We start from the raw sequence: 23,094 nt of genomic DNA, 5'->3' as shown, positions 1-23,094 counted from the left end.
ATGCAGGGAAGAGTGCCAGTTTTTCCTAAATTTAGCTAATAGTTACAGAGGCTCTCAGTGAAACTTACATTGAGGTAACTGGATTTTGCTACAACAGGAAATGCAGACTGGAGAATGTTAGCTCATGGCATGAGATGTCTTAATGAATTAAGACTGCAATGTCTGTTTTGTATAAAACTGCAGAAGTTCATTTGAGTAAGTCTTACCCCTTCTGGTATTTGTCTCACCTCTTTTAGTCCTTGCTGATTATGGTTCTTATCTTGCAATCCTTCTGATGCTATCCCCAGTCAGAAATGTGCCCTGTAACAGCCATTTAAAGCCATTGAACCTCCTTTTTTTTTTTTTTTTTTTTTTGCAAACTATGAATTTTTATACATTTCAGGACAAAGAGAAGCTCTGCTTGTAACATAGGTGGTGACTTAGAAGGACTTAATAGACTGTGTATAATAGTATCTTTGCTAGATTAACCTGTGGAATATACTGTCCCCTCAGGCAAAGTCTTTGCTGGTTATCAGGTATCTTGCTATCCATTGATGTTGCTTAGTACAATGTTTTGATACATAGCAAAAGTGGTGAGTGCCCTTTCCTTTAAAAAAAAAAAGATCAGAATAGCAGCGCATGAAAAACCCCACTGGATTTGTCATGCAGAAGAGCTGTCAACTGGCGTAGAACTAGCACAGAACTGCATCTGACAGTCTCTGACAAACAAAAGTCCAGCTGCACAGAGATGCCTGCAGCTTTTTCCCTGACAAATGTCTGAGCTTGCTGTTGTATTCCCTTCCTTACAGCACTGGTTCTAGCTCTGCTTCCATCCACACTCCTCCCAGCTGGGGCTTGCTTTTGTTCTTTGCTGCAGATACTCCCAGCTTCTGTGTATCTTACTCCCTGGAGGCTTGTCCTGCTGTGGTGTAGCTATGTCTGGTAGGCAGAGGTTGGCTCTTTGCCCTTCTTGAAATGAAGTTGGGGTTTTTTTGTTTCTATTTCTGTTTTGTAATGTAAGGAATGTGGAAATACTTGAGGAAACCAGCCAACTTCTATTTTTACCTGAGTCAGGCAAATACTACCATTACTTGTTTGTACTCTCCCACACAACCTGTAACCTGTTTCTTTTAGATGTGAGAGAACACTGAAGTAGGTTGAAAGTTGCCTTAGGAGAAATGTCTTTAAAATTAGGTCTTTACCTGCTTCCTTCTGGGCTCCAGGACAATGTAGTTCCAACCTGTAAGTCTGGGTCTCTTGAGCTGGTGTTTCTCACCCCAGGTAGTGACTGTGTTCTGTGTAGGCTTTTTCCAGGTGTGCAAGAGCAACAGTGTCACAATAGCTGAGATTGTTCTGAAATACTGTGTTTTGTGTGGCCTCCGTGTTGCAGCCTTCAGCAAAAATAATGTTGATTCAGGATCTGAAAGAGGGTGTTTGGCTCAGCTGATGCTGTTACACAGAGTGCTTCTTACAAGCTGATTTTGGGAACTTGGCGAGTAACACTGTGGGGAAGCACTTGGCTGCTGGATTTTCTTCCCGAATCTGACAGTGCTGAATCTTACTGTTAAACCTAATGTTTATTACTCTGGTTTTTTTTATGGTATTTTGAAGCATTTGGTGAGTTCTTTCCTTAAATTACATTGAAGGTGTAGAAGGAGAGAGTTCAGTCACTGCAGAGACACCAATACACTTCAGACATGGAAGCTGCAGCAAAATGGCGAAATGTACAACATGGGCTTTAGATTGTTGTAGGACTTAAAAGGGAAGAGACAGACTTTTTTTTTCTTCACTGTTCTTACTAACTTTTTTAATGTCAGCTTCAGTGTCAGAGAATGCAGAGCCCGCACCTGAAGAACAGGACAAGTCGCTTGACAAACCAAAACAGAAAAAGAATCGTTGTTTCATGTGCAGGAAGAAGGTTGGACTTACTGGTAAGAAATACTGATTTCAGTTTCCTTATGCTTGTTTAGGCTTTGGACCTTTGAAATGTTATCTTAAAGGGAAAATGGGGCATGGTCATTTGATGTTGATTTGAAGTAATAGTCAAAGGTGCTTTCAGCTGAATCTTACTAGATTAGTCATTCGTGTATCATTTTGTTTTTCAGCCTCCTGTCTTAAAGTGAAGTTCATAATTCCAAATACTTCCTTTTGGAAGTCTGCTTAGCTGAGGAATTGGTTGATAGTTTTCTGCCATTCACTAGCCACCTTTGCAGTGGTCCAATGAAAGGGCCTGAGTTCTTCAGGGCTCATAAACACTAGCAAAAGAGCAGGAGTTTTCTAGGAATGTTCTGTGCTAGAGTGTCATGCAAAAAGAGGGATGGTCAAGTCAAATCTTGCTGTAATCACTTAAAAATGTATTTGTGATTCTTATGCTTTCTGCAGCAGAGGCTCTTTGGCTGATTGATTGACACTGGTGACTGAGATTTACTGCTAGTGAGTGAACACATTCAGGATTTAAAGCAAACCAATGTAAATAAGAATGTTGAAATATCTGAGCTGCTGTTTCTGTCCACAGGGTTCGAATGTCGGTGTGGGAACGTTTACTGTGGAATGCACCGTTACTCAGATGTACACAGTTGCTCTTACAATTACAAAGCTGATGCTGCTGAGAAAATCAGAAAAGAGAATCCTGTAGTTGTTGGGGAAAAGATCCAGAAGATCTGAACTGCTGCTTCTGCTGGAATACAAAAATCTTCTGACCATCTGCAGATTAAATTGACTTGAGCTTTTTTCCTTAGTCATCAGGAACGTAGAGCAGTGTATCTTGCCTAGACCTTTTAATCATGCATGTCATCAGATGAATAGATTTTTTTGGTTTTGTTTTTTTTTTTTTGTTTTTTGTTTTGAAAATGACTCTGAACATTATTTTCATTGCAGTTTTCTGTGGCTGAAGACTTAAGTAAACTTTACAAGTATTATCCTTTAAGATCATTTTAATTTTAGTTGAGTGCAGAGGGCTTTTATAACAAACGTGGAGAAAATATTGGAGGGCTGTGCTTTTCCAGGATAAAACATGCATGCATTAACTTTGCAGTTTATTTTCTTGTTGTATATAGCTTTTCTCTGCAGCACAATTTCCTTTTTTTTTTTTTTTTTTTTGATAATGCCTTGTATGGCACAACTAGTTATCAGTAACTGAATGTATTTTAATCATTATGGCTGCTTCTGGTTTTTTTTCCCATTAACGAGAGGTTATACATGTTCGCATATTAGCTTGTTTGCACCCTCTACCTATTTATGTATGAATCATTTGTAATGAGAGTGTGTGCTGAGATTGTGTGGGTTTTTTTGTTGTTTTTTTGGTTTTTTTTTTTTAATTGGGGTTTGTTTTTGTGTGTGTGGGGGGAAGGCTGTATGCACTTCATTGACTGCAGTTTTCATTGGGATTACATCCATCAGTTTGTCTGTACACAAATATGAAGAATGATCTGAAATACCTGTGCTGTATTTATGTTTATCCACGTCTTAACTTTGATTAAATAAAACTTAAAAAAATCCGAGCCCCTGTGGCTGTCACTGGAATATGTAAGTTGGATTTCTCTTGCTTTATTTTAATGGGGACCTTCCCTTGGTGGTTCCTTTACTTAAAGTGTATTTATTCACAGTGACCATGTGTATCCCAATGCCAGCTAAATTCTGGTGTTTTTTTAAAGTCTCTTCACCTGTAACTACCAGAGACACTGCAGTTTCCACACCTTGTCTGTTGATTCTGCCCAGGGAGCTCTCCGTGCTTCCTGTGCAGGAGTGTTTGGGGCATTTGTGACATTGTGACAATGTACTTCAGTTGGGCCAGACCTAAAGGTAAAACAGATGTGGCCGTGAGTAGGCTGTGAAGCCATGTGTGTGATTCTAGGAAATGGTGCTGTGGGTTTGGGATCTACTGTCTGACAGACAGCAGTGTTGGAGGAATTGTTCTTGTCTTGTGAGGGTGCTCAGTAAGTTTCTTTCTTCAAGGCTGCCTGTCCTGAGATTGAAGTCTGTGCCTCAACCCTGGTCATCTCCATCACTTAAAGGTGGTTTATGTAGTGCCATGGAAACTTCAGCCAGTGCTGCTTGTCACCAGATCTAACTGTACACTAATAAAGTAGCACCAGCTCCTCTCCAGGTGGTCCTGATGTGCAGTTGAAGTCTCACTGGGTGACTTGCTGGTGCATTTGTGAAACAAACGTGATTGCACAGCTTTATTTGAAACATTAAATTTTTAATCAAAGCTGGCTCCATTCTTTAAAATTTGGAATGCTCTTTAAAAGCTACGGCTGGCAATTAGTAGATAAAGCACTACATTTAGGATATAAACTGTGCAGCAGAAGGAGCTTTCTGTGGTAGTTACAGAAAGTAATCTGCAAGACTCAATAATAAATGAAGTAGCTTGTGCTTGCAAAAATGGCCTAACCACAATCTACGAAGCACATGGAGTTTATAGTAAAGGAAGGAAGGAATAAATAACTCTTAACTGCCTTATCATGGCTCAGAGATCCTGTATTTCCTCAGAGCATTTGCTAAACTTCCTCTTGCCCAGCTCAGAGCGTGGAAGAGCAGCAGTGTCACCTTCGGTGAGTGTTTGTTTCCTCTTTGCTGCTACTTCCATATTCTCTAGTCCTTCTCACTTTGATTCTTCCCTATTTCTGGTTTCTCTTTTCCTAAACATGTCCTTTTCTCTTTCCTCTTTGCCCTCCTGACCAATGTGCCTTTCACCTGATGGTGATGTTTCTGGGCCAGGCGGAGAGGAGACACCATCGATTTCCCAAGGAGGGTGGGGAAAACCTGTTACGTTTGTCTTTTCTGGTATCTGAAAAAAGAAAAGGTACAGGAAAAGTATTCACATACTCCCTTTACCACCACCAGTTATAAAGCAACTGCTCCTCTGGCTCTTGATGACACAGTGGGATCCTCACCTGGCAGTGCCCACAGTGCGGCAGAACCACACTGCTTCCACACCTGTCCTTCTCCAAGCAATCTCATAAACCTTCTTTGGCCTGGTGTGTGCAGGGGCTCAGAGTTAATATTGAAGGAGTTTATGGTCCTGTTGTCTAAGCTTACATTTAGACTGGATATCCACCTTTCCGTGACACCTGAGAATTACGTGTCATGTTTGTTTGCTTTGGCAGTGGCTCTGCGTTTATCCTGGTGGTTGATCTGCACTTCAATCTGTATTTTGTGTCATCAGTTTGAGGTTAGCAGATTAACCTTTTAATTAACACTAGCACATTCACAGCACTACAAAACGCTTGAGTAAATCTGTCTCCTCACGTTGGACGCTGTATTGGAACGGACTTTCAATGTGGTTTTGTTTCAGTTTTGGAATAAGCAGGTTCTATAACCCAGATCCTATAATCTGGCCACAAAACATCTTCACTGTGTTTAAAGCATTTCCAACAGTCGGGGGAAATTTTACAGGAAATCCTCCACAAGTTCATGCTAGGGGCATTGTGTTGTTTAAATAAGACCCCTTTTTAAACAGCACCTTGTGAGCTTGTGTCTCAGCAAGTGAGCAGCTGTCACAGATGATGCTGTTAGGTTATCTTGCACTGAATCCCTGGCTGTACAATTTGCTGCATTTTTTTCTAAGGCCTCTTCTGCCAAAAAAAAAAAAAAGGTTGAGCAGCAAACCAATTCTTTGGCTTGGCATTCACAAGTATCTTCCTCTTTTTATTGGAGAGAGGTGGTCTTTGCTATTTAGTTCTAATTTCAAGGATGTTTCCTCATTGGTTTCTACTTCGGAAAATGAGTGAATTTTCTCCTGCAGGTAGGAGAAAGCTGGGACTGGGAGCAGAAGTACCAGCCTCCCTGCTCTTTATGGTTGGCTGCACATGTGTCTTTGGTTTTAACATGGAGAAAATGGAAGGACTCAGTGCGGTGCAGCAGCATTGCAAAACTAAAAACCACACACAGTGCAGTTTCACGTGTGAATTGTGCAACTTCAAGGGCCCCTGAGCTCGTGGTGGGAGAATCAGTGTGATGGAATCGTTTCACCAGGGCCCTGGCATGTAAGTGACCCCTCTGAAGGTGAATGAGGGCAGTTGCCTCTGTCTTAGAGCTGTTGGATCCTTCACCCGCAGCGAGGTTCCCCTGTCATGGGAAGGCCTCGGTTTCATGTGCGGGTTTGTAAAATCATGGAAGTGTTAAGGTTGGAAAAGGCCTCCAAGAACATCAAGCCCTAACCTAGTGCTGCCAAGTCCACCCCTAAATTAAGTGCCACGTCTACCCATCTTCTAAATACCTCCAGGAGAGGTAACTGTGAGCAGGAAGACCCCATTTCACCAGGGTCACTGCCTGGCTGGGAACAATTAACAGCTGCTGACTCAGGCAAATCTCTGGCACTGATTAACCACTGCCAGGGACCAGGCAGAGGGGTGGGATGGTGACAGAGCAGCGATTGGTTTGTGTCTGAGGACAGAGGGGTGGGATTTGATGCTCCTCTGCTCTGGGTTATGCCACCTGGAGAGGATCTTCTTCCTCAGAGGCACTTAGCACCTGGGAGGTGGGAGCTGTGTGTAAGCACAGACTGCTTGGGGTTCAGCATGTCTTTCATCCAGGTAGACAAGGACTCAGATTTTCCTCTCCAAAATCTCCCCTATGGGGTTTTCTCCACGAAGGAGGAGGTGAGTAACAGCAAACTTTGTTCTTGAAGTGGTGTAATTGTTCAGGGCTATGAGGGAGCAGAATCTGCCAGCAATGTGGGATAAAGGAAGACTTCCCAGCCTGACACACAGGCTTCCTGACTTGATGGCAAAACTGTGGCTGCCACACTGTCTGTTTCCTTAGGGTGGTTATTTCGATGTCAGCTTCTTTGAAACTGCATAAGAGAAATCAGAAGTGTGGCTACTGCTGAGAAGTACTTTGGTTAATAAGTACAGTATTTGTTGTTGTGTGTTTTTGACCATTTTTGTGACATCATTAGATCTGTGTTTGACCCTTTCACTCCCTACGTGGAGGCATGGTGCATTTCACACTCAATTTTTTTGGTTTTTAACTCAGTCCATTTTCTTTGTGACTGTAATCACACCATGACCCTAAAGAAGCCCCATTAACTACTGCTCTTGGGGAGTTTGTTGGTGGCTGCAAAACCATTAAAGCAGGACACCAAATGCGTGTTTTACCTGTTTTTGCAGCTGACCTGTTGTTTTATTGCTGCCTATGTTTATGCAATGCTGCATTAAACGTGTACAAATGTGTCCTGTTTAAAGCTGGGCCCAAAGCCTGCAGGTTGAGCCAGCTCCAGGCCTTCTATTTTATGAGCACATAAGAAAACGTGGCTCAACCTTTCTGCCAAGGAGGTAGCTCCCAATTCCCAATTTTCATGAGAACTGAGCCCAGCTGGGCTGAACCTCACCGCCGAGTGCCTGATGGGATGGAGCTCCAGAGGTGTGTCCTGGAGAAAGGGGAACAAGCCAAGAGCTGCTTCTCAGAAGGAAAAAGTGGAGAATTTATTTGTCATTGCTTATGGAAACTTCATGATTATCTCCTGGTTTCTACTGCTTATCTGTGTAGATTTAAAAAAAAATTTAAACCACAAGATTGTTTTCTGATGTGGTATTTTCCAAAGATAAAGCTGAGATGGTGTTTAATCTATTCCTAGATGTGCATGCTGTTATCTGGCAAGTTTGGATTATTTTTCTGCCTTCCTCAGTTACTGTTCTCTGAAAAAAAATCTTCACTCATACCCTATGAAATGACAGGCAAGACTTAGAGAAATTATTTAGGAGAACAATGTTCTGATAGTAGCTGAATGTTTTAATGATTTCAGGCTCAAACAATTGGTGTCATTCCTGACGATCCCAGTTACAGATTAACCTGATGTGACCTTTAGTTTTTTTTCTGCAGGAATGTTTGCTGAATAAATACTTACTACCACTTTTGGAATCTTGTTTGGAAATTAAAGGTTAAAAATAGGTTTAATAGCATGGATCTTTGAAAATGGTTACCTTGGTGAGCTGCTTTTCAGAGTGGCTGCAATAGTTAGTCTCTATTTGTGTCCTAGAGACAAATAAATGGGGGCTGTGGTGTGTTCTTGCCCTGTGCAGCTGCCGTGGGTCTGTCGGTGCTGCTGCCCCGCCGTCGCCGCCGGCTCCGCACGCGCCCGGGACATGAACAGGAGCTTTGTGTCCTGGGCTGCATCTGTCAGGGGCTGCAGCCACATTCCCCCGTGTGTGTGGGATGCTGATCCTGCAGCCAGGATCCAGCGGGGATCCAGCCTGGGCTTGGCATGCGGGTCCTGGGCTCCTGGCATGGTGTGAGGATGGGTGATGTAGGGCAGCCTCGTCCGATGTGGCACAGGAATCATGTGCCCGAGCATGATGTGCTGCCTTCCTGGTGTCACCAGAGGAGTCCAGAGCATCCTCAGTCTTTTGGGGAGGAGCTGGGGGTGCAGAAATGCCTGTTTCTCCAATGGCATGCCCAGAGGGATGGGATCCATCCTGCCCGTAGCCCCTCCCTGCTTGCAGAAGGAGCAGGAGCATTTTCCTACTTCACAGCTTGTTCCTGACTTATGAGCTTGCTCTGCAATGCTTGTCACAAATACTTCTAGGGGAAAGAGGGCAGGGAAAGAAACCTCTGCTTGTTGTGCTGTCCTTTCCCCAAAAGGTGGGGATGAGCTCTTTTCCACCCCTCAAGGTCTGCCAGTGCTGCTTTGCCCATGGGTCCGAGCATTTTTCAGCAGCCAGACTCAGACTGGCTCTTGGTGGTCTATTGCTGTGGTACCAGACCTTTGTCCTGGATGGGTTAAACCCTCTGTGGTCACTGTCTTCCTCTATGCCCTCTTTGGGGCATTTTTGGGTACAAGCGTAAACTTTTCTTCTCTTCCCCCCATGTCTCGATGCTTTGCAGCCTCGACACAGGCTTGGGGTAGCAATTGGAGACCAGATTTTGGATCTCAGCGTCATTAAACATCTTTTCAATGGACCAGCTCTTGCCAAACACCAGCACGTCTTTGACCAGGTATTTATCAGAGCCTGTTCTAATTTCCACACGCATTTTAGAAATATTCCATAAGGGGCTTTAGCAACTTGTGGTGAGATAATGAACATGAACTGGAGATATGTTGTCAGGCGGGTTCTGGTAGAGCAAAAAACCATCACAGGTGTCATAGCAAGGAGAGCAGGGGTGTTAGGAGTCCAAAGGTCATTTCCCAGGGAAGTGTCATCAGCCTTTGGCAATGCAGGGGTCTGACATGAAGCCCTAAATGTTAATTCACTCCTGTTTGTGCCTTCAACACTCCACGGATGGGATATTAATGACAGGGAGGTTATGTTAAGGATAAAGGCAAATACAAATGACCTCTGGCTGCAGCTGGTTGAGATACCAAAGCCACCAGGGCCTGCAGTGGTGTGTTAGGATGGAGTGATGCAAACATCTGGCAGGTCCTGCTGCAGAGGGCTTGTGGTGTGTGGATGGGGGTGCAGGCAGCTGCATAACCCTGGCCACGGGCTTCCAACACCAGGATGAAAGTGTGGGACATCTTCCAGCATGTGAAGAATAAGCAAAATGTGGTCTTTTCTCTCCCCCCACCTCTGTGTGGCTGTCAGCCCACCCTGAACACCTTCATGGGGCTGGGCCGGCCGGCATGGAGTGAAGCCAGGGCTTTCCTGCAGAGGCTGCTGTCAGCTGGAGAGCCCACCCTGAGGGACAACGTGGAGCTGAGGAGAAGGTGAGGGAACAGAGAGTGGCTGCAGGCACAGTGAGATGTCACCTGTGTCACCTGAGTGACAGGGCACCAAAACCAACTGACGTGGCCACCTGCCTCCTACATGGGAATTAACTGGTGTTTGTGCACATTGAGTGCTTCCTTCTCTTAATTACGTAAAGATTAATCTCTGATTAATCCTGTGACTGCCCGCAGATCCAGGGTGTCACCCTCCAGCTGGAAACAGCGAGCTCTGCCCTGGGGTGTGTCCGGACCTGCTGCCTCTGTGGAGGCTGAGTGGGGCTGCCCAGGCGTGGGCTGGGGCTGGTCCTCTGACCACGGCCCCTTCACCATGGCCTTCCACGGAGACACAGCTTCAAGGGTCCCCACCTCTCCCACCTCCCCCTGTGCCTCCCTCCCTGCCTGTCACACCTGGAGCAACCATGGGGAGACCCCCCCAGTTTGTCCTCAGCAACCACTCGACTTTGCTAAAACTGAGTATGTGGTCACGAGTCAGCTTCAGATTTGGGGCAGTGCAGTGGTGTAGGGGCAGGAGAGGAGGACTGTGCTCTGTGCTGTGCTGGTGGAAAGCAGCGTGTGTGTCCATTAATCCCACACCTCTCGTTTGTCCAGAGTGATGCTTTTAACACCCCAAGTGCCTGCCTGGCAGTGAGCAGGAGCTCTTCCTCCCTGTCCTGCCAGGGAGATTGGGAGGATTTAGGCTCCCCTGTGCAGGAGAGGAGTTGAACTGCTGCTTGCCACATGGATCTTCCCTGAGCAGGGCCAGCAGTTCACATCAGACACCCCAAGAGCCACATGCCATGAACTCATCCTTCCCATGCAGCAGAGGTGGTGGTGTCCTGGGCATGGGCACTGGGGGGTTCTCTGCACCCTTTGGGAATCCAGCCAGCCCCAGGGATGCCCCCTCCTCACTCACGCCCTTACAGCTGCTCCTTTTGGTGTAACCATCCCAGTAACAGCAGCCTGGGCAGTCGCCAGCTTTTCTGCAAGGTCTTTTTGCTGCAAGGCTTTGCAAACTAAGTGAAGGAAGGAGCTGGGAGAGCGAGCCAGCCTCTTCCACACTTCTTACGGGTGGGAGCTGCAAGTTTTCTGAGATCTGAAGGCATCACTTTTCATTTCAGAGCATTTGTACCTCAAGCTTCTGCGACGATGCACCTGCCCGCCCACATCGGTGAGTCCCTCGCAGCCAGGGGCTCCTCAGCACTGCCCTTTGCTCCCACATGGAGCAGCTGCTTTATTTCCAGCCTGCTCAGACAGACAGATCATAGCTGTGACAGGGAATGTGGTTTGCAGCAGCCAGAAGTAGATTATTGTACATAATGAAAGGTAGGTGCTGTCCGTGGCACAAGAATAAAAGCCTGGGGAAGCTCAATAGCAGCCAGAACACTCCTGGATGCAATTTCCACTAAATCGGGGCTGTCTGGTGGTACATAACTCCTGTCATCAGGTTGGCATCACTGAAGGCCTTTGTGACTAGAGCCAGGCAAGAAACACTTGTTCAGTTTCCAAAAATTTCCCCTTTTGCCATCAGAAAATAATTCAGGGATTGCAAAGTTTCCAAGGCAGATACTCCAGCACAGCCTTATAAACAAGCATGAGTTTCCACTCCCAGACCATTACTCTGCATCCCAGATCTTGCCTCCACTCCCATGAGGCCATGGACTGCTTTGGGATTAATATATTCATATAGATACATAAGCATTTTCTGTTTTCAACAGGAGTTTGTTTTTGGACCCAAACCAACTTGATCAAAGTCACTTGAGGGCAGAACCTTCACAGGGGCAGGGATGTGAACTCGCCCATTTTCCATCCAAACTCTGTTCTGATCTGGCTTTTGCCTTCCACGGGGCACAGCCCTGCTTTGGGACAAAGTCTAGCCTGTCCCAGAGGAACCATGAGGAGTTCCCATAGGTGTGATACCTTCCTGAAAATAGTTCCAGGTTGAACATGTCAGAAAATTGCCGGCTCCCGGCTCCCACGAGTGCTGGGAACGGAGCCCTGCCGTGGTGTGACGGAGCTGTATCACACAGACACAATGCATTCAGGATTCCACAGCACTCAGGAGCAGCTCTGTCCTGTGTGTGGTTCCTGCTTCTCCTGAGTGGCTGGATCCTCCTCTGCGAGGCTGGGAATCCAGGGGATACCTTTCTGCTGGATCCTCCTGGCGCTGCTGGATAACTCACTGGGCTCACCAACGAGCAAAATGCAAACGCACCTTCCCAGTTTGAGCTTTCCCCCTCCTTGCCTGGGTTTTCCCGTGGATGCGGAGGGTGGGAGCTGTTTGCAGGGATGGCAGCAGAGGGCAGCAGATGCCCTGAGTATCTGCCGAGTCCCTGCGCCGGGTACCGCCGGCAAGAGGAAAAGCAGCGGGAATTGCCTTGTCTCTGGAAAGGGGGCTGCTGCTTTATGTCCTGCGTTTTCCCTCCTCTTCTCTACCGGAGACTTAAGGAAAAAAAAGACATTTTTTGCCTGCATAATTTATAGGTGAACTGTTAATCACCCCTTTATGCTATTAATGACATCCCCCGAGCGCTCTCACTGTCTCCTCTCCTGCTCTTTTCTTTGCCAGGAGTGTATGATGTGCTTTAGCCCCCGCAGATGAGGGACTTTCCTGCCACTGATCCCTATTTTATGGCTTTTTTCCTCCTGCAGGAGATTACACTGACTTCTATTCTTCACGCCAGCATGCCACAAACGTTGGGATCATGTTCAGGGGGAAGGAGAACGCTCTGATGCCAAACTGGTGGGTGGCTTGGATTATTCTCTAGTGCAGCGATATTTTGCAGGCTTATCTGTACATATACGTGATGTTTTAAAGGTCTGAGTATTTTTTCAGGATCACACTGGTTTCAGTTCACAGCAGCTGAGAATCAATGTTGTCCAGAGTTCAATACCAGAACCCAACCCCACATGTCCCCAGCCTCAGCTGAATCTGCACTGCCCTTCATTACCCCCCACAGCAGTTACTGTGCAGCCCCCCAGTTCAAAGACAAATACACCTAAAAAAAAAAGGTTTTGCTGAGTGCAAGGAATTAATCGGAGAAGTGGCACAGAAGTGCATTAAGACTGCAACACAGCTCTGGATTACATTTCACTTCCATCCTTGTATCAGTGAGGTGCTTAGGTCTGTGCCCATCTATACAGAGCTCCCTCTCCTTGTACCTCACACTCCCTTGGTGCTTCCAGCCCAAAAAGCTGCTCTGGCACACAGCTAACCCAGGCACTGTGGTGCTCTTTCTCAAGGCTGCACCTACCTGTGGGTTATCACGGCCGGGCATCGTCTGTTGTGGTGTCTGGGACGCCCATCCGGAGACCTGTGGGGCAAACGAAACCTGACAATGGTGAGTCTGTGGGAGGATTTTAAGGTGGATTGTTACTTACTTTGGTTTTTAATTTTACTCCACATCATAAATTAGTGAAGTGGAAGGGTCTGGGATTCCTTGCCTAAAGCCCAGCCTGGGGTCAGGGCAAGAGAAAGCCCTGGTTTAAGCCCATTTTCTGTTCCATGCCAAGCAGCACCAGCTGCTGTTTCTGCTGGACATCTATTTTCCTACCTGTGCCCCTGATGTAAAATACTCTTTCTTCTACCCCCAGATAAACCTCCAGTGTTTGGTGCTTGTAAACGTCTGGATATCGAGTTAGAAATGGTGAGTGGGTCTTTTTTTTTTTCTCCTTATGACTTGAAAAACATTAAAATAGAAACGGGGAAGAAAGGGTGGGTTTAGCTTCTTCTAAACAGAATGTCCCATAGGGTCCATTCCTGTGTTCCTCTCTGAGCTGTCAGTGCTACAGGCAGTGAAGATTTCTGTGGTGCAAACCTTCCCTTTGGATGAGGAGCAGGGTGCCTTAGCTCATTGGGAGGTTTGCTCATGCAGCTCTCAGGCTGGAAAAAGCTCACCTGGCCAAAGCTGAGCACCCGTGGTGCAGTCAGGCAGCAGCATTCTTTCCATCAGCCACCACAGCCTGTTTCCTGGTTAGCAGTTCCCTCTGCACTGCAGCCAGGATCTTTCAGTGGACAGCTGGGGGTTTGGAAGTACAGGCTGTCTGCACCTTGAGCTAGAGCAGAGGAAGCCCTGAGTTCTTGGGAGTGGGATTCAAATCCTCATTCTCCTGCCTGGAAAGCTGAAACCTGTGCTGTGGGTGTTGTAAAAAAACATGTTGGGAAGGCACATCATGCCATGGCTTAGTGTGATCCAGAAGGGGGAGTTTCATAGGATTGTTCATTAAGATTTATATCATTTTAATGGCTTATATAATTTTTTAATGATTTATTCCCAATCTTTCCCCTTTAAAAAAAAAGAAGTGGAAGAAGTGTATTATTGATGAAAATGGTTATAAAAATGAAGTGAAAGTCTTTAATGCTCTGTGCTTTGCCAATCAGTGCTATAAGGGGGGATAAAGTCCCATAAAGTGGGGTTCCTGTGGTGCTGCCATAGCTCTGCTTCATAGCTCTGCTTCCCAGCCTGAGTTCTACTGCTGCCTGCTGTGAAAGAAAAAGGAAAAACTTCCACATTGTAGACAGAAAGAGACAGCTGAGATTCCTTGTGGAATCCTCTGCATGTGCAGTTTGTAGATTCTTAACGGAGCCGGTGCAGGCACCCAGTTCATGGCCTGCTTTACTTGGTTGGGCACATTTCTCCACCTGCCTGTTCTTCCCCACTGTCTCACCAGGCTCCAGCCACATTCAGTATCCCCTTGGATGACTTTAAACTCCTTCCCGGTCACTGCCTGCAGCAATCAGTCCCTTCAGTGGGCAAACCTGTCCTGAATCCAGACTGTAATTAGGAGGGAACATTTCTCCTCCTGCATTTTGACAACATCGTGTCCTTGTTTAATGTCTGTCTCTTAGCAACACAGAGCTCTTAAGTAATTCAAGCCTGCCAGCTTCATGGAGGGGAAGAAAAGGGGAGTAGGCCATGGGTTTTGTCCAAATGTGTGTGGGAAATGGTGCAAAACCCATCCTGCCCAGCCTCTGTTGCTGCTGTCTGTAACTCTCTGAGCAGTAAAGATTTTTAAGTTCACAAACATAATCAACATGTTGCTTTTTGATTTCAGGCATTCTTTGTAGGCCCTGGAAACAAGTATGGGGAGCCCATTCCCATCAGCAGAGCCCAGGAGCACATCTTTGGGATGGTCCTGATGAACGACTGGAGCGGTAACCAGTGCTGTGGGGATCTGCCTGGAGAGGGGGTTACAGCACCATGGGAAGCCCTGGAGAGGGATAAATTCCATATTTTAGTAGTAGAACGCTGATCCCTGAAACCACTGGGTACAATTGAAAGGGATGAAAATAAAGTGTTGCCTGTATTTTTCAGTGCCTGTATCAATCTGGCTTCGATCAATTAGCAGAACCAGGAATTTCTGCCTAATGAAGATTTATTTACTTATGGAAGAGCTAATATCAGTCTAGTTTCTTCTGGGCAGGGATGGAGGAGTCCTAAGAATGGTGATACCAAGGATGGTGATTGGTTTCAGTGTCAGGAAAAGGATTTGGCAATCACAAATCTCTCAGTCTCTGCAAGGACTTAACTTGTTGAAATTCTCCCTATGAGTGGCAAAGACAAGTAGCTGGGTATAAAAGCATTAATTAAACTGGAGGTAAAAATACTGGTTAAATAGGGCCTGGTTTGTTTTACTTATTGCTGGTTTGCCTTCCTAATCTATCTGATGTAAGAAAATTGGGTTGAAGCTTCGAAATGGATGGATTTAAATTAGGATTTGGGCACAACAGCTGGAAAAGGGCGGGGATAATATTTTCAATTCATGTTACTGCTTCATGGGTCTGATGGATGTGCAATTCATAGGATATATTTACCTGCATTGCTTTGGATGTTCTCTTCCCAGCCCGTGACATCCAGAAGTGGGAATATGTTCCTCTGGGTCCTTTCCTGAGCAAGAGCCTTGGCACAACCATCTCTCCGTGGGTTGTCACCATGGAAGCTCTCATGCCATTTGTGTTGCCAAACCCTGTCCAGGTCAGCAAGGGAAAGGGCTGAAATAAAGGAAAAGCAGTGCTGGGAAAATGTCAGCAGAGCTGGAAGATCCTATCAGTAGAAATCACTGAGCTGTATCCATGCCAAGGATTGTCTCCATGGAATTTACAGTTGTGATTCTGCTTCTGAGCAGATGAAGGCCTCTGAGTTCAAATGCTCATTGGTGTCACTGGCCCTGGCACATGGTGTGCTGTCATCCTGCTTGAGCAGGACAGAAAAATCATCTCTAAAACACCTGGAAAATAAACTAATCAGAGCTTCTTCTGGGTCTCTAGTAGCACTTAGCAGCCAGCAAGTGGTGGAGGGAGGGTGGAGTCAAGCCAGAACATTTTGTTCAAGCATATCCAGTTGTCTACATTATGTAGGTGGTTAAAACTGGAAAAGATAACAGAGTCTTGCAGAGACCTCACCATCTTTTCTGTGTAGGCACAGAGCAAAGGTGTGCTGGCACTCCCTTTGTGCTGGATTAACATCCATGCTGAAATGATGGACATGGCTTTTGCAAACCTTGTGCAGAAAAAGGAATTGGATTATATGGGTATCATATCTGTTCAGGAAGAACTTTAAAAGTGTGTGCATGAGACCAAACACAGTGATAATCTGAGCAGTAGGAAGGGTGAAGTGAATGGGTTGTGCAGCACAGGCTGGGTACACAAATACTCACTGGAATGGCTTGTGGATTTTTTCCTTTCTTTTGGTTCAGACTATGATGTGTTTTATATGCTCTTAGGATCCTAAGCCTCTGGCCTACCTTCAAGATAAAGAGCCCTACACTTTCGACATCAAGCTCTTTGTTGCTATTAAAGGTAGGGCAAAGCTGAGTGGGTTGCAAAGCTGAAATTGCCAATTAAATATTGTGGCACCACCACACCTTTCAGGCGCTTTGCTCTGGGCTCTGCACTCCTTCTTTTCCCTCTTTGCCCAGATTGCCTCTGTCACAGAAAGAGGCAGAGCTCCTCCTGCTCCCTGCTGTGCCAAGCAGGGAATGCCCCCCAGGTGGTCAGCTCCCCTTGAGGAGGGTCCCTGAGGGGTCTCCTTGCATCAGCAGGGGTCATCAGGGTGTGGAATAAGCAGGTTTGTGTGGGATCCAGATGTTAACCCAGCTCAGCCCCCACCTTATGGCCCTGCTGACCACTAGGTCCAGGTGTTTTTCCTATAGGAGAGCAGAGAGTAGGAAATGGGCAGCTTGATGCTACTGCAGTGCAATCCCCACACTTGTTCCCTATGAAATCCTGGTCTTCATAGCAATAAAAAATGTTATTACTGGTTTCTCACTAGGGATTACAATGATAAAAGAAGTTTCCATCCATCTGTAAAATAAAAAGACTCCAACATCATTCATCCAACACAAACAAATTGCTTCTTTCTTTCTTATTCTTTATTTTCTGCAGGAGAAGGAATGAGCACACCAACTACTGTATGCAGATCCAATTTCAAGGTAAGACTCCAGTATCTTTTGTTTATTTGCAATCTTGCTGATGCCATCAGCTCCAGCCCTAGGCAATTTCAAACACTGCTCTTTGCATTAGAGTCATAGAACAGAATCACTGAACCACTAAGGTTGGAAAAGATCTCCAAGATCATCGAGTCCGAATGTTAACCCAGCACCGCCAAGCCCACGACTAAACCATGTCCCTCACATCCCCACAGCTTTTGAACACTTCCAGGGATGGTGAATCCACCACTTTCATGGGTAGCCTGTTCCAGTGCAGCTGAAGATCAGATCTGAGTCTGCATAGGAGACAGAGGGGGAAAAAATTGGAAGATGGTGATAGTTCCCCCCTGTGAGATGGAAACACCTGAATGCTCGATGGGGGGGGCACCTCTTCCTGCTGCTGGGTTTGGGGTGCTCAGAGCATCCTTAGCTCTGTGCCCATTTGGTGGGGAGCTGTGAGGACAGAGGACTACAGGAAGAGGGAAATGCCTCTTGCAGTACAGCTCTGCAGCCACAGCTCTAATTTTGATGCCACTCACTGCTGCCAGCCTGGGTCTGCCTCATCCCCTCTGTGGGCAGCGTGGTGGCTCTGCCTCCACCCCCTGATTGAAGCCAGGAGATTTATGTGCCAGCTGCAGCAATTCTCAATCAATTTCATAGTCACATTTGGCTCTTTGCATGGTAATTACCTTAATCAGTAAATCAGTAGTCAGCAAATCAGTAATAAGTAGATTTTCCTATAAGGCTGTTAAAATACTGGGTGTAATCATGGAGCCTGGGTCAGCAGTACTGGCCTTAGAGAGGAAGAAGAGGGAAAATGACATCCAGCTGAAATAAGAAAAATTTAAAGGGATTTTTAAATTGCATGTTAAAGTGTGGGTTTTATGAATGCCATAGGCCAGGCCACATGACTCCATTCTGCACAGCCTAATGGCCCACCAGAGAGGTTCATCCTTTGTTGCCTCCTTGCTTTAGCCTCCTCTTCCTCCTTCCTCCAGCACATGTACTGGACCATGAAACAGCAGCTGGCTCATCATTCCATCAATGGCTGCAACCTCAGACCTGGAGACCTCCTGGCCTCTGGCACCATCAGTGGACCTGTAAGTGTTGAAACAATGACAGCCACTGGTCAGCAACTTGAAACCAACTGAGCAGGGCTTGGGTCTAAGCCCTGCCTGACCTGAGCACCACGAAACCATTTGCAGTTCTTTCCCTGGCACGCTGGGCTGCTGCTTTGGTAGCCCCAAAATCACCCTGAGAAGTGGTTTGGTTTGGGTAGGGTTTTTGTTTGGCTGGTTTTTCATGTGGTTGAGTTTTGGGGTTTTGATCTCTCCTACTTCTTTCCCTAAGAACTATTTTCCAACAAATGCAGATTAACTTCTGTGTGGAAGCATCCTCCCAATCTATTTACCCTCTATGAAGTGCAGCTTTTTATTTCTGAAAAGAATGTGAAAGGTGCCTGGGTGCAACTTTTAGTTTCTGCAATGAAGTTGGAGCCAGCTTCACAAGCTGTTACTCCCCTTGAGCTGCCATATGGACAGTGGCTGCAATATATGGCCAGCTCTCACTTTCTGGAACACCAAATACAAATCCTGTACACGCCATTGCAAAGACAGCCTCAGGTAAGCTGTTTGCAAGCTGGGCTGCCTGTACTTCTCTTTTGAGCATTTCTGAGGTGCTTTTTGAATCTTCAAATTATTGTACTGCAGAATGACATTAAAGACTCACAAACACTCACCAGCTTTTTGTTCTTTTGAAGAACAAAATGTAATTAAAAATCTTAAACGTGACAACATAAAAGCACTGGATTTGTAGAAGTTTCCTCCACTTGCTTCCATTCTTGCTGTGGCAGACCCAAACTGCTTTAACAGGTTGAACACTGTGTTAAGTACACCAGGTAACAGCTGTAAGCACCACTGCTAATAGCCAACCAGCAATTAAAATGCAAAGTCAGGAAAAGGACCCAATGTATCAATGAATTAAATCAACAGCAAAACTCTGTTCTGTAGAGGTAACATACTTGTGTGTCTGCTCCCAGCAGCAAGAAGCTGAACAGCAGGAAAGATACTAAAAAATTGTTTATTTGTTTATGAACTCTTGCTGCAGGAGCCAGAGAGCTTTGGCTCCATGCTGGAGCTGTCCTGGAATGGAACAAAAGAAATCCCCCTTGGCAGTGGACAGTCTCGTAAATTCCTGCAGGATGGAGACGAAGTAATTCTGACAGGTAATGGCTGGATAACTGCTCTTACACTGCAGCAAGGACACATTTCCATAGGTTGATCCCAGCAGGACAGGCACCTGGTGTGGAGCTGGGCTACTCTATACATACCTGCTATGCAAGCACAGTTGTTTCCATCCTACCTGTCAGGAGGCTCAAGAAGGTGGATGGAAATTTCCCTGCCATAAATGCTTTCTAGATGAGATTATTTGCTTTGCTAAGTCCTTAATGCTCTTGTTATGCCACTGTGTGAGCACCAAGGAGATGATGGAGGTAGGTTTGCCTTTATGGGCAAAAATACCCTGGGACTAGGAGCAGTTGATGTATTGCTTCCACCCCAGTCCAAGTTCGCATGTGGAGCAGAGCTTGGCAAATGCTGAAAAAAGTTATTTTTCAAATAATATTTCATTTGTAACCTAGGCATATTCAATGGAGTGTGTTGCAAATGAAGTATGTGGGAAACAGCATGAAGCCTGCTGGAACAGCTGCCCAGCTCCCCTCTGAAAAGGGCTCTGCTTGAGAGCTGTTTCATGCTGAGACACGTTTTAGCTTTCATCTTGATAATCTAAGGATTTTATGAATTAAAATCTACCACAGTGTTTTGTGATCTAAATCCCACTCCTGCTTCTTCTTAACCCAAAGCCTAGTGCAAAACAAATCTATTTTTTCCTTTCCTCTCATCTTTGTGGCAGCAAATATTTGGCAAGAACAGCCATGAGAAACTTTTGGTTCAAGCCTGCAATGTCTTTGCTATGTCATCTACTGAGATTTTAGGGAATGTCCTGTGGGATGTTGTGCGTCACCAGCTGAGGCCCAGCCAGTGCCACACCCAGCTCTGAGCAGCTCCATCCTGCTGATGTGATCAGAGATACCTGCACAGGAACAAATGGCTCAAGCGATGGGAAAACACTTCACAGGCGTGGCTGAGGGCAGAGAAAATGCGAGTGACGAACACCCGGGCAGCTGCCTCACGGTGTGATGCTCATATGTGCCTATGTACCTGCTCAATCCAGCCAGGACTCTCAGGATTTTTGACAAAACAGTTTCAAATTATGATCTCTTTTTTTTTTTTTTCTGAAAAAAATTTAACAAAAGCCAAGAATTTTCTGTGGCAAAAAAAAAAAGAAGGTAATGTATGTATTCCAGTCCCCTGGCAGTGACTCCTTAGTGGTTTTGGTGGTGCTGCAGCCAGAGGCCCCGTGGCTCCTGCCTGGCAGCCCATCCAATAGCCTTGAAAATCGTGTTCCTGTGAGGTGCTGCTAGTTTGACAGAGGAAGATGCTGATACAACTGGAGATTGAGAGGTACTGGAGAGAGCCATAAGTGATGAACCCGAGGATTCCCAAATGCCTCTGACATCCTTCAGCCTCCCAGCAGCCCAGTGACTGCTCATGCTGCAACGTGGAGACATCTGACAGTGCTCTCTACAGGCTCCCCATATACCCAGGGACGCTCCCCCAGCAATTCAAAGTGCCACACTGCCCTCCAGAGTCGCCAATCTCCCTCCAGTAACTACGCCAGGAGCCCTAAATTAGGGTACAGTGATGAAGATCCCTGTGGAGTTGCACCCTGATATCCCTATTGGCAAGGAGCACCTCACAATTTGGGGGCTGCTGGCATGGGGAGCCAGCTCAAGAAAAAATGGGACCAGTGCCTGAGCCATATTGTTCTTCACACGCAGGACAAGCTATGTTAATTAATTAAATACTTTGAATCCTGAATGTCTTTAACCTTTAAAGATGGCATGGTGGCATTGCTGCAGAGCTGGGTGAAGGCAGTGAGACAGTCCCATGTTCATTGATCTGCTGGGCTGTTTTACACCAGCACAGTTTGTGGCTGTGCACGCCAGGGCATTGCAAGGAGCCCGGTGCTGCTGGGGCACTTTGGGAGCTGCTCCTATTTAGTGATGTACAGCAGGCCCAGTGCCTTAAGGCACCCTTGGGGCAGGGCTGGTGCTATTCCATCCTCTCCCAAGGCGCTGCCATAAGCTCCTGCCAAGTGCTCAACACATCATTTCTAGTTTCCTGTTTCAGCTTTGTATTCTTACGCCCCGTGTGGGACCTATTTCAGAGACCTAACGCATAAAATGAGAGAAATATATTTCTCCCAAGGAGTGTCTCAGGGAAGGGAGCATTTCAGGGGAAGAGCTGCTCCTGGTGTTGGCAGTTGCCTGCAAAGCCCTCTCAGTAACTCCTTGGCACACACAGAGCTCAGGCCAGGGCTGCTGGCAGCACAGGGCTCGCTTTGTTCAGTGTGCTGCTCCTTGGTGCTGCTCTAAATTGTGCCTGACAGCAGGGATAACCAAACTGGACTGAAATAATCAGCTGCTGCTCAAAGGAAAGCTGGCAGTGAAGCCTAATGAGTCAAATGGAAGCTGAGCTGAGCCTTAGAGTGCCTTACTTATGGATGAGGATTACCTGGCAGACACCAGGACGGTGTCTGTGGCACCACTGTCCTTGGAAAGCTTCGTTTCAGCCTGGCTGTGAGAGCTGCACTGTGGGTTAGAGCTGGCAGGGTCTCTCTTTGTGCTGCAGTAACTTTGGCTGCCCTGCAGCCTGAGCCCACCCTTTCTCTTCCTCAGAGGAGGTTTCCACTGATCTGTGCTAAGGGTGGGAATTAGGGTCTCTTCTCTTGAGCTACTTCTTAGCTTCTTGAAGGCAGCTGCTTTTTATCACATGCAGGTGATTTTTCATCAGGAAAATCCATCTGTAGCTATGAAACCAGTCCTTAAAATGCAGCATATGCCACTTGTCCTTCCTTTGATCAGCTGCTGTAGCAGAAGGCTACAGTAGGTCTCCTCAGCTGTTTCTTCCCAGAATAGACTTCCCGGACAGGCCGGAAGGCTCTGGCTGTGTCCCTCCCCTGCTCTGCCTGCAGCTTTGCTGGTGGCTGCTGTTTGTGGAGCAGCTTGGCTGGCCCATGGCAGCACGAGGAGCTGCAGCATCCCTGTCCCAGCGTCATCTCCTCCATCACACAGGAGCAGGGAGAGATGGAGTTGTCCTGTAGTCAGAGATGCTGTCACAGCCCCGTGAGCTCTGCAGCAGCAGCCAGCAGACCTTCCACACCCTCTTATATAACAGAGGATTAATGAGAACTTGGAGTCAGATGCAGAATTTCTCATGGAACTAAACCACTTGACTTTAGCAAGCAAAACAGCTTCTGCAAGGGTAGGTCCTGCTGTCTGAGGGGTTTAATGACTGCCTCTCTGGCTGTCAGCATCCGGATATCCCAAGAGCAGCCCTGATGCTGCAGAAAGAGAATCCAGATTTACTTGATTAATTGCAGGGCTGGGCCAGGCAGTGAATCAGTTTGCCAGGTAAGATTGATGGTGCTGCAGGTTAGGTTTGAAAACAGAAATATTGCAGGCACATCTTGTTTGTTCTCTGATCAGTTCACTGAACTTGCATACTGCTGTGTTTAACAGCTTGTGCTTCTTTTTTTCTCATATTCCTGGGCTACTTGAACTCTTCCAGGTGTTCTCTTTTTTTTACCCCTCATTGCATTTCTTAAATGTTTTCACTTGGTTTTGGTCTCTTTATGCCTTTATTCACTTTTATTCCTGGTAAAATCCTTACAGAACAAGCTGTGTGTTGTTTTCTGTCCCTAGGTTACTGCCAGGGCAACGGCTTCCGCGTGGGATTTGGCCAGTGCTCGGGAAAAATCCTTCCAGCCCTGTCGAATCCATGAGGACTGGAATAATCTAACATCCAAGGAGGAACCCTCCACCCAGCTCTACGAGTCATTGTGCTTTATTCAGGTTTATTATTTTTATATGAGTGATTGGAATCTTACTATTTTTAATTATCAATAAATATCTGAAAGGTGAA

The 23,094-nt window shown here is 46.3% G+C and overlaps 2 protein-coding genes across 7 annotated transcripts in view; both read left to right on the top strand.

The window, feature by feature from the left end:
- The window catches only part of ZFAND6 (zinc finger AN1-type containing 6), a 34,740-nt gene extending 31,232 nt beyond the window's left edge, over positions 1–3,508 (top strand). For all 6 annotated transcript variants that reach the window (XM_039557567.1, XM_039557568.1, XM_039557569.1 and 3 more), the window contains 2 exons: positions 1,797–1,910; positions 2,495–3,508. In XM_039557567.1, coding sequence (XP_039413501.1) covers positions 1,797–1,910; positions 2,495–2,643 — 263 coding nt within the window. In that variant the 3' untranslated portion in view covers positions 2,644–3,508. The remainder of the gene's footprint in view (positions 1–1,796; positions 1,911–2,494) is intronic.
- Positions 3,509–6,410: 2,902 nt separating this feature from the next.
- On the top strand, positions 6,411–23,094 carry FAH (fumarylacetoacetate hydrolase). The gene is made up of 14 exons (XM_010391079.4): positions 6,411–6,581; positions 8,806–8,916; positions 9,504–9,625; positions 10,744–10,793; positions 12,275–12,365; positions 12,866–12,963; positions 13,217–13,269; positions 14,678–14,777; positions 15,467–15,597; positions 16,346–16,421; positions 17,007–17,053; positions 18,049–18,150; positions 19,157–19,274; positions 22,875–23,094. Exons 1-14 carry the CDS (start codon positions 6,411–6,413, stop codon positions 22,952–22,954), a joined length of 1,350 nt encoding a protein of 449 aa, XP_010389381.4. The 3' UTR covers positions 22,955–23,094.

This window comes from Corvus cornix, chromosome 10 (genome assembly GCF_000738735.6).
Source record: "Corvus cornix cornix isolate S_Up_H32 chromosome 10, ASM73873v5, whole genome shotgun sequence".
In the NCBI taxonomy this organism is placed as follows: domain Eukaryota; kingdom Metazoa; phylum Chordata; class Aves; order Passeriformes; family Corvidae; genus Corvus; species Corvus cornix.
This window is presented reverse-complemented; position numbering and strand designations above follow the sequence as displayed.

Bases quoted from the DNA above. Each gene is read 5' to 3' on its own strand.
- FAH (XM_010391079.4), top strand. From the start codon at position 6,411: ATGCCACCTGGAGAGGATCTTCTTCCTCAGAGGCACTTAGCACCTGGG. The intron at 6,582-8,805 runs GTGAGTAACAGC...GATGCTTTGCAG, and splicing joins TTTTCTCCACGAAGGAGGAG to CCTCGACACAGGCTTGGGGT. The intron at 8,917-9,503 runs GTATTTATCAGA...TGTGGCTGTCAG, and splicing joins ACCAGCACGTCTTTGACCAG to CCCACCCTGAACACCTTCAT.